The sequence below is a fragment of the Morus notabilis genome, unplaced genomic scaffold (genome assembly GCF_000414095.1).
Source record: "Morus notabilis unplaced genomic scaffold, ASM41409v2 Scaffold297, whole genome shotgun sequence".
Taxonomy (NCBI): Eukaryota; Viridiplantae; Streptophyta; class Magnoliopsida; order Rosales; family Moraceae; genus Morus; species Morus notabilis.
The window spans coordinates 412,409-423,977 of NW_010357726.1; the positions used below are offsets into that span (position 1 = coordinate 412,409).

Genomic DNA, 11,569 nt, shown 5'->3' on the forward strand with positions numbered 1-11,569 from the left:
ATCTAAAACTGAAAACTCGAATCGGTGAAATAAATGAGGCCTAGAATGATGATGGGAAAGCTTTACAAGCCTTCTTCGTTAAAATGATGAGCTCTATGTGTACCTAGTGTCATATAGGGGGTATGAAAATATATTTTCGAGAGTATTTACACAAGTATATCTTCTGATTTTATTTTTTTCTTCACGTTATGTTTTTCGACACTATAAGAATATCATTTAGATTTGAGAAGTGTTTCGATTTCATTTCTTACGTTTTTTTTTTTTTTTTTGGAAAATATTAAAAAGTAAAAGACAAAAATGCCCTTAATTTTTTAAATATATTTAAAATATTTAAGAAACATGAGACCTCGATAGTAAAACATAAGGATTTTTTTTTCCCTTAGGATATTAGATCCGCCCGCCGCACATGAATTTTTTTGACAGATTTGGAGATCCAAAATTTTAGAGGGTTGCCCTAATTAAAAACGTGTACGTATATTTTTTTTTCAGTTTTCTTTGTTGGCAACATAACGAATGTAAAATTCATGGTATAGTGATTAATGCGTAAGTTCGCGTTAGATTTTGTATTGACACTTTCACAATTTCTATTTTACTCTTGTTTGCAGCTTATTTCTTTCATTTATGCTAACCTGCAACTGTATAGAATTAGGTGAGATCGGGCTATTGAATTTGATCCTTTGTGGTAAGGTGCTCAAACAAGAAGGCAGATTAGTTATCACTTTGAGTGGTAATTTCCTAAATTTGAACAATTGAAGAAAAACATTAATTATAGCTAGCTACTCAACACTATAAATCACTAGGGTCTTCTTACTAGCTAGTTATAAGATTTTCCAGTAATTTTCTGTTGAATTCAGAATCTTGCAAAACCCTATTTTCTTCTTCTTTTTTTTCTGAATTATTTGACCTTATCATTATTAAGTATGGGAACGGATTTTATTCTTTATTTTTCTATTTCTTTTCATTTTTCTCATATAATTTTACACTTAACACGAGTTCTCCAATATGGCAAAAATAATTGCAATACCCTAATCAAGTTGATATTAATATTAGGAGTTATGATGGTTTGTGGACCTGCCGAATATAGTCTGAGAACCATAATTATATATCTATATTTATATTTATATATATGTATCTATGTATGTATAGCTTGTATTGATAATGGCAAAAAGAGAGAGAGAGAGAGAGAGAGAGAGAGAGAGAGAGAGAGAGGAAAAATAAACCCAAATTTCCTGCCTTGGATCAATTTGTGCTTAGTATATTCGTACAAAAGCGACACAACTTTTGAATCCATTATACTTGTGGAAACGGGGGTCCAATTGAAAACTCCAAAGAGAACCGAGTTTGATACAAGTGTTTATGTAAACATAGAACTGGCAACATCTTCGTAGATTTATTAGGTATCCTGTATCCATCAGTAGTTATGTTTTTCTTCTTCAGGAAAAAGCAAAATCATGTATTTCTTTCAATCCAAACAAAAAGAAAAGCAAATAAGATAGTTATTTGACACATTTATTTCTTTGTTTTTCTTTTTTTTTCTTTTTTTTTTCTTTTTTTTTTTGTTTTCGAGAGAGCCGTGGAGTGGAGTTATAAATACAGAAGTTGTTGTATCTAGATTAACGTCAATATAACTATTAATGTTTGCTATATTTTCGGCTACGTTAATTTTTTAGTATAAATGATCTTTTTTTTTTCTCGAGATATTTCTTTTATTTATTCATTATTTTATTAATTAAACTGAGAACTACTTTCTTTTTAGATATAATATTTGTATAATATAACTATATTAGAACAATCCTTCAAACTTGAACAATGAATTTAAATGACAAAAAGATTAATCATGGGATCTCTTATGATAAAGTCAATTGTAGAATTAGGCCTGCAACTACGCAATATTTTAAATTGTCTAGAATTATTAAGAATTAAACTTCTTATCATAAACACAAAATCTAAAATCAACTCCGTAAAAAACTCCTAGGTTGCGGGGGTATTAATAATACCTTATTAGTTATTATCATGTAATGATTTTTATCCAATTACTATCGTTGTCTCAAGTTATATATGACATTAATTGTATTACTGTCCCGTTAATTATGTGATCATATATGGTGTTTAGTGTTGTATTTAATAGTTATAGAGAAAAATATAGTTGTCACCGACAAAAAGTGGAAATTCGAAAGTGGAGTTGGGACAAAAAAAAAAGCCTTTATCGTGCATTATTATAAGAAAAATCAATATATATCATCATCATCATTATCATGAACAAATAGTAGTTTCAAAAATTAACAAAAAAGATATGTATATATCATCAACAAGGACGGTCCATGAAAGAGTGGTAATGAATGATTACCTGAAATTGCATGCTCAACAGTTCAATTTAATGTCTAACTTACTAAAAAAACTTTTATTATTATTATTATCTTTAATAAATGATGGGAGGAGATAATTGACATCAAAATTTTCTAGAACATTTTATTTAGTTAGGTTGGCACCAACTAAAAAACTTCTCCTATTATTTATTAAATAAAAATAAATAAGAAATATGAAAGAAAGCCCGAAGACATGCACAAGCAACCCTAAGCCAAGGCCTAACGAAACAAATTAAAAATAAAATAAGCAAAATCCAAATTAAACTTATAGAACTCCCTACCAATGAAAAACCACAAATTATTTCCAAGACAAAAGACCCACGTTAAAATCTTGAGTGGACAAATCTAGTAGGAAAAACATCATATAATTAAGGAAAAGGATAGTTCGTGACTTTGAGCATAAGTTACCCAATAACACTTTAGACTTCTGCAGCTTAAACATATATGAAAATTTCTCTTCTTTGTGCTGTAGAAGAATTAGCTTCTCAATAGCTAGCAAGTGATCTATGTTATTGTTAATTGATTAATAGTCAATTATTTAGCACATGCTTCGGTTATCTAAAACGACATGCATGGACCATCTCCGGTATTATCAGAATTAAATTTGTCAAGTCTCTGTTTAACTATGAGTGTACATGTCTTTCATACACGTATACACATAAGGATATGGCAAATTCTCTTCAATGGTATTTCTATATAGGATAAATGCTAGCATCACTTATCCTGTTATTTTTTTGTCACTTTCTGCATTTATTGTTTGACACGTGAACTCCACTATCTTACATCTTGTCAAACAGTAGAGTCCACGTGTCAAACAGCTGTGATAATATATTATGTTAGTATATCATGTTAGTCGAGTCCATTTTTTATTTAAATGATAATATATTATGTTAGTGGAGTTCATGAGTCAACCAGGGGTCCTTTTATGCTGCCGAGATGCTTTTTTCCGGCACCGTGCCGGGAGATACGATAATTTGTGAAATTTTACGTTAGAACTTATAAACTCGAACAATAAAGTTACAAAAGTTACGATAAACATGTTAACTTTGAAGGAGTACAATGAATCGTTCGAGTTTGCAAGTTCCAACATAAAATTTACAAGTTATCGTAATTCCTTTAAAATTCACAAATTTATCGTAACTTTTACAACTTGATCATTCGATTTTGTAAGTTTTAACGTAAAATTTCACAAATTAATATATCACTCGGCACGGTACCGTAAAAAAGCATTCAAACAGCATAAAAGTTCATGTTAAACAATGAATGCATAAACAAAGAGAGTACCAAAAAAAGTAATGGTAGCATTTCTCATAAAAGCGAAATTAAAGAGAATATGATCAGTTTCTTTTTATATCAAACCGAAGAAATTAAAACGTGTAGCCAAATACAAAATACTCAATTAATTAAGAGGTTAATGTGAGACTAATTAGGATCTATAGCTGTATTAATTGTCATTCTAAAAATAATATGTATAACGGAAAGTTTCCACTATTGCCTCGGCAAAAACGATCGTGTTTCATTCTAGGCAATACGACGCCGTAAAATCCGGTGTAAGGCAAATTAATGTCGGCTGGTCGCTCACCCAACCCAACCAAAACCAGTCACATGATGATCACAAGCACATAATATTACAAACCAAATACAAAAAGAGAATAAAGAAGAAGAAATATAATAAATAAAACCTTCAAAAAAATTAATAAAATCAATAAATATTTCCGTAATAAAGATGTATTCTAACAAACTAGCTAATACTAATATTGCACATGATAGGCACTTAGTAACTCATATGCTACATATATCTAATACATTTTTATTATCAATGGACGTATAGCAAATAAAATTTGCCTAATATTGTACAATGCAATATGCATTATATATATCTCAAGAAATCAATCAACAAGTTGAATTAGTGCATAAATTGATGATATTGAAACATTAACGTAAAAACTAGTATATGCGTACGTAATATTGTTCTTATACATCAAATATATATGATTAAAGTTACAATAAGTCATGCATACACATATACACATTGTTTATGTGTAGAAATAATGGTAAGGACTTAATTCAAATAATACCCATTATTTAATATCAATTTGCATAACATATGAGTTTTGTTTCAATATATTGATCGGTGTTTAGAAAGTTGTCAAGTCAATTAATATTATAAAAAAAATGTATTTATGTATCGATAAGAATATGACAACTTAGCAATTTATATTCGTATGTATTGGTATTAAAAGTTGAGATTAAAATTGGTATTTCTCGCTATGCTTTATGTGTACGTAGTTCCTCAACTAATCTCATTAACTTCTACACCTTCATTAAATGCTAGAATTTAAGGTAGGGCTGCACTACCCTGCAAAATTAGGTGGGCAATTCGATCTCATGAGTCATGAGCTAGCTAGAAAGAGAAAGAAAGAACTAAAGAAAAAGGGGAGATTAATTAAATAATAATAATAATAATAATAATAAATTCAAGATAGAACTAGAAAGAGATAAAGGCCCCGTTCACTTCACCAATTCGAGTTTAGAATTCGAGTTTTGCTACAGTAAAAAGCTATCACAAACAATCACATCTAACTTTTTTGCTACAGTAAAAAACTCTCACATAAAATCACATCTCAACTTGAATTACAAACTCAAATCAGCGAAGTGAACGGACCCAAAACTCATTCATTTCATCGATTTGAGTTTAAAATTCAAGTTTTGCTACAGTAAAAAGCTCTCAGAAACAGTCACATTTAACTTTTTTACTACAGTTTAAAGTTCTCACATAAAATCACATCTCAACTCGAATCATTGAACCAAACGGGCCCAAAATTTGAAGACTTTTTTGGTGTTGAGAAATTTGTAGGGTTAAAATATCGTGTGAAGTATCAATTGGGTGAGAGAAAGAAAGAACTAAAGAAAAAGGGGAGATTAATTAAATAATAATAATAATAACAAATTCAAGATAGAACGATAAAGGGATAAAATTTGAAGACTTTTTTAGTGTTGAGAAATTTGTAGGGTTAAAATATCGTGTGAAGTATCAATTGGGTGGCTTAGCTTTTCGTTTAGGAAGGGTTGAAACTGGGTGGTTGTGGGTTTATTGTTGGCCTTTTCATAAAATTTTTTATATTTTGTATCTCCAACGACCTCTGTTGGCATTAATGGTATAGCGTTGTAAAGCTAGATAGCAAAAAAGTCTAGACTATCACTAAAAGGATCTGGAAAATAGAAACCGTATACTATATATGTATTATAAATAAAAAAAAATAGTGAAAACAATAATATATTAATTATACTAACAGATCAATGGAAACGAGATTCAATTCCAGGCTGTACAGTTTTTTTTTTTTTTATATTATAATTTATTTCTTCATTCATTTTTCTTCTACTTCTATAAATTACCTTTTCTTTCTCGTTTTCCTTTCTCTTCTTACTCACAACACTTGCTGTTTTCTCTTCTCTCCTACAATATTCTTCACTACTGTAATATTTTCAGTTCCTCTTCAATATTTTTTCCTTTTAACTCTCTCTTTATATAGAATATATATACTTACATACACATCGTTTCTTTTACGTCAAAAGTACTAAATCCCAGAAATCAAATATCCCTCAGACCTCATTTTTCTTGCATGAATCTGATCTGGGTTTTGTTTCCTAAGCAAATCCCAGTTCTAAATCTCTACTTTTTTTGCTTTATATACATATATATTTACATATATACACGTACCAACAATTGGATAGTAGTTACACCTCAAGATTTTTTTTTTAATCGCCACTTTTTCAGAGATGTTTTTTTAATCTGGCTATAGGTTTTTTAAGTTTTCCGGTGATTTGCTAGTTCAGAATAATTCAGTGAGCGTCAATTGGATAAGCGGATCACATGGAGGCATCAACGGCCCTGATGATCTTATCAGCTGTAGCGGCGTATATGATATGGTTCAGATTGATCTCGGGGTCAATGAAAGGTCCACGTGTTTGGCCCATATTCGGAAGTCTTCCGGGCCTAGTCCAGCATTCTCAACGCATGCATGACTGGATCGCGGAAAATCTACGCACGTGTGGCGGCACGTACCAGACTTGCATATGTGCGATCCCATTCCTGGCTCGGAAGCAAGGCCTCGTGACTGTCACATGCGACCCGAAAAACTTGGAGCACATCTTGAAGGTCCGGTTTGATAATTACCCCAAGGGCCCCACTTGGCAAGCCGTATTCCATGATCTGCTGGGTGATGGGATCTTCAACTCTGATGGTGACACGTGGGTGTACCAGCGTAAGACTGCCGCGCTGGAATTCACCACCCGTACGCTCCGCCAAGCCATGGCTCGGTGGGTGAGTCGTGCCATCAAGCTTAGGTTCATCCCGATCCTCGAGACGGCTCAACGCGAAGCCAAGCCGGTTGATCTTCAGGACCTCTTGCTTCGGCTCACTTTTGACAACATATGCGGCTTGGCGTTCGGGAAGGACCCGCAAACGTTGTCTGCTGAGCTTCCAGAGAACAGCTTTGCTACGGCTTTTGACCGAGCCACCGAAGCCACGCTACAACGCTTCATTTTGCCTGAGATAATGTGGAAGCTCAAGAAGTGGCTCGGGCTTGGGATGGAAGCCAGCTTGAGCCGAAGCCTCAAACATGTGGACGAGTACTTGTCCAGCATCATCGAAACACGCAAGCTTGAGTTGCTGAGTCAACAAAATGGTGCAAGTGGGGCCACACATGACGACTTGCTGTCCAGGTTCATGAAGAAAAAGGAGTCATTCTCAGACGAGTTCCTCCAACACGTGGCGCTGAATTTCATCCTAGCTGGACGCGACACGTCATCAGTCGCGTTGAGTTGGTTCTTTTGGTTGGTGACTCTGAACCCCAAGGTGGAAGAGAAGATCCTCACCGAAATTTGCACGGTTTTGTTAGAGACGCGTGGTAGTGACCTCCATAAGTGGGTGGAAGACCCGCTAGCGTTTGAAGAAGTTGACCGATTGATATATCTTAAGGCAGCATTATCCGAGACCCTTAGGTTGTATCCTTCGGTGCCGGAGGACTCTAAGCACGTAATTTCTGATGACGTTTTGCCCGACGGGACATTTGTGCCGGCGGGCTCATCCATCACCTATTCGATTTACTCCACTGGCCGAATGAAGTACATTTGGGGCGAAGATAGCCTAGAATTCAAACCCGAGAGGTGGTTAAGCTCTGATGGAAAAATATTTGAGGTGCGAGATTCCTATAAATTTGTGGCATTTAACGCGGGTCCGCGAATTTGCTTAGGGAAGGATTTAGCTTACTTGCAAATGAAGTCAATAGCGGCGGCAGTGCTGCTGCGACACCGGCTCACCGTGGTGCCGGGCCACTCTGTCGAGCAAAAGATGTCATTGACGCTGTTCATGAAGTATGGCTTAAAGGTCAGCGTACGACCAAGGGACTTGAAGCCGATTTTGGCAAGAATATGCAAAAGTGACTCGTGCGCTAAAGAGGCCCTCACCAACGGTAACCACGAAGGGGGTGTTGAATTGTTGGCCGGTGTTGCCTAGTAGGGGTAATCATTATTGGGTTTTTGAACTTTTTAAGGTTTAAAGTTTTAATTTTGAATACAAGGCATATAGTAGTACTTGGGGTAAATAATCAAGGTAAAGTTTAGAAGCAAAGAGTCTATTTGTGATTCATTATGACGGGTGCTTCTCATCTTTGGTGGGGTTATTGGTTTCCGTCATGGTAAATCATGATAGCTTCGCTTTAGTGTTTAATTTGTGTTCCAAATCAATAAAGGAGATGAATAGACTTAATAGTGGAGTAGTAAGTTAGTTTTGATTATGAGCCATTTTAGGTCTCTCTCATCTCACATGGCACATATATATTGGGTAAGCATAGTATATCCATTCATGGAAATAGAATTTGTTGTATTACCAAAATACTATTACTATATATATATATATATTAATATATATTTTTGGCTTTTTTGGGGGTATATGTATTTGGTATACATGAGTAGTATGTATGAAGTACTGTTTGATATAAGAAGCAGACAAAGTTAATTCATGTTATGTGCCTAATAAAGAGTATAATTAATTTTGAGTTTCAAGTACAAGTAGCATCTCATGCAAATTGCAAAGACATTTGTGTTTGAAAATTTTCTCTTCTATGTACTTTGGTTTCCGAATTCTAATTCTAATTCAACTTAAATAGAAATTTAAGCGTGTTACTAGAATCACAAAGTCAATAGGTGAATTAAGTAAGGGCACAACTAATATTCTCAATAGCAATTTATTGAAATATTTGTTATAGGTTATTATTCTGTCGAATTATTTATTATACTAGGCTTGCCAAAATCAATTCGTTGAACTTTGATTTTTTTCCCCCAAGGCCCAATTATCGGAAGAAAAAAAAAACAAAAATAAAAATGAAACAGATAAAAAGAGATGATTTGCAAAACCAAGCTCAATAGTACTTATAGCACTCGTAGTGTGGACACACATCAGAAACTTATCAGATCCCTTAACTTGTGTTAAACTTCTTTTTTTTTTACAAGTAAAATAGAACCAAATAAAATTGCTCTAATTGCAATCTTCTTTTTGTCATACTTTGATCGGTTTCAACTTTTTTGTGTCACTTATCAGATCCCTTAGTCTTTTCTTAACTTTCCGTGCAAGAAACAATCTTGCGTCTGAGGGGGTTAATCAGACAAAAACAAGCTAGCAATAAGTAGTTTTTATTATTATTTTTCTTTTCCTATGATGAGTTGGGCTAATTAATTATTAACAATTAGTGATTATCTGTATAATAAATAATTAGTTGATAGAAATACGCATAACACTAATTTAATGCAGACAACGGATGCATAACCATGAAATGTTGTTCTGTGTATCAGTTTGGATCGCAAAGCTTCAAATATATATACACACATATACAGTAGGGGCGTACATTCAATTTTTTTAACAAATTATCTTAGAGAGAGCATATAAGAAAATATATTTATTTTAGTGGGAGCATATAGTATTTCAGTGAGGAGTTAAGTGTAAAATTTTAAACTTTTTAAAGGTAATATTTTTTTTCAAAAAACTTTGACTGGACCCTACTGAGCTGTACTTAAATCCGCCACTGCACATATATATAAGCGAATTCTACATTGTCGGTATTAAATTCCGTCAAGTTGAATATTATTTTTTCATTTTGATATGATTTTAATTAAATTTTATATTTAAAATTTTATATTTCTAAACGTGATCAATATTGGATTCTTTTAATTTTGAATAATATAATGCTGAAAAATATACATCAGGCATAGTGGTCATAGAGTTTCATAACAACAGCCCAAGTATGCTTCAGAGAATGGGAAAGATTATTCCCGGTTGAATTTTTTATTTCAAGGACATTTTTAATTTTTTAATTTCCTCCTTTTAAAAAAATACTAAATGTCACCTATGAATTATGATTCTCAATAAAATAAATAGTTTGTTTAGTATTATATTATTATGTGATAGCAAATGGGCCGGGCATGAGTCTCCGATTGAAATGTCATATGGTAAAATGTGATAGCAAAAAAATTAGTGGTGTTAATTAGTAATATTTGTCCTTATCTGTCTCCTTATTCATATGATAGAAATAAAAAGTAAGTTAGCATATTATTAATTTTGATGGAGTTATTGTAAATGTCCCTAGTATTTTTTTGTTTGTTTGTTTGTTTTTTTTCAGAATTTCACTCATCAAAATACCTTTGAGCAAGTATTTCCAAACAACTCACTTATTAAAGGGCCATAGACCCAAAACCAAACACCCCTAATGTCACACACACACATATATATAATATAATGGGAGAAAGGGAAATATGTCAAGATTTGAGATGAATTAAAATTAATAGGTCAATAATTTATATAAGTTAATAAATAGGTCAAATTATTGTTTTCGTCCATAACTTGTCTGGTTATGAACTATAACTTGACAAGTTATTGTCCATAATTCACGATTTTTATCCATAACTTGTCTGGCTATGAATCATAACTTGACAAATTTGTCCATAACTTATCTGGTTATGAATCATAACTTGACAAGTCATGACCTATTAATTTATATAACTAAAAGTTAGGCTATATACTTTCTTAAGCTTTTCATATTGATCTATTTCTACCATTTTCATAATATAATATAAGTGAATTTGAAAACATTACTTTTTTTTAGTGTTTTCTCTTTTTTAAGAACATTAATATTTTTTATTTATCAACTGTCAGATCTATATTGAAACACTACAGAAATCCTCAAAAGAAAAACTTGTTTGGACGGGAGGATAAGAAGTCCTTGCTCCGTTTATAACATTAACTCGGGGTATTTTCTCTTATTAATTCCATACAAAAAATGTCCTCGTAAAATTGAAATGAAACATCCAAAAAGGACGGATCAAGTTGTCGTTTTGCAGTATGAGAGAGAGAACTTTTTCTTAATAAAGTCAAATTAGGTGGGAGGTTTATCTATTGTCAATTTTGAAGTTTTCTTAACATCCTTGCGTAGAAAATTAAATTCAAGTGGACTTGGGCTAGAAAAAGAAGCTAATAATTTGGGCTTGCAGTCAAAAGGAGAGAAAGGCGTTACTTGTTTCTTTTCTTCTCCTTCTTTGAATACAGGAAATTTATTGAATAATGCGTTTACATGTACAAAAAATAGTAGATTCCACATTGGAATCTCTTCCAATCCATTTTACTCGCAAAAATTCTATTGATTTCTTTAAAGTATTTAACGGTGTGTTTAGTTGGTGTATTCGTGTTATAATTTGAATTATAATTCGTAGTTCGTTACAGTATTTTCTCTCATAAAAAATACACGTAAATTGAGAATGATTCTAAATTTACGAACTAAACGTCCACTAAAACTAACCAAAAACAGGACTTTAGTATTGATGAAAACAAGGTGATCAATCATCGGTAAATTGATACTGTTCAAATTTCAAACCTTCACATATAAAACATCCACATAAATGCCCATCGCCAAACTCATTTTGAAGATAAAAGTTACATGACTTTGGTAATCTTCCCTAGAAAAATTAACAATTCATTTTTTTTTATTTTTAATATCGGTGATAAGATAACTCGTCTTGTTTGATAAGACCTTGAATTGAGTCAATCCCACTGTAATAGAAGATGTACCCAACTTTATAAATACGCCACTATTTATTCTTATATATATGTTTTTTAATTTAGTACATTCTTCTCACTTTTCTCAACCAGCACA

At 32.5% G+C, this 11,569-nt stretch overlaps 1 protein-coding gene across 1 annotated transcript; it reads left to right on the top strand.

The window, feature by feature from the left end:
- Positions 1-5,847: 5,847 nt before the first annotated feature.
- On the top strand, positions 5,848-8,389 carry LOC21407006 (cytochrome P450 86A22). Its single transcript, XM_010090785.2, has one exon. It carries the CDS (start codon positions 6,241-6,243, stop codon positions 7,882-7,884), a length of 1,644 nt encoding a protein of 547 aa, XP_010089087.1. The 5' UTR covers positions 5,848-6,240; the 3' UTR covers positions 7,885-8,389.
- The last annotated feature ends 3,180 nt before the right edge of the window (positions 8,390-11,569 follow it).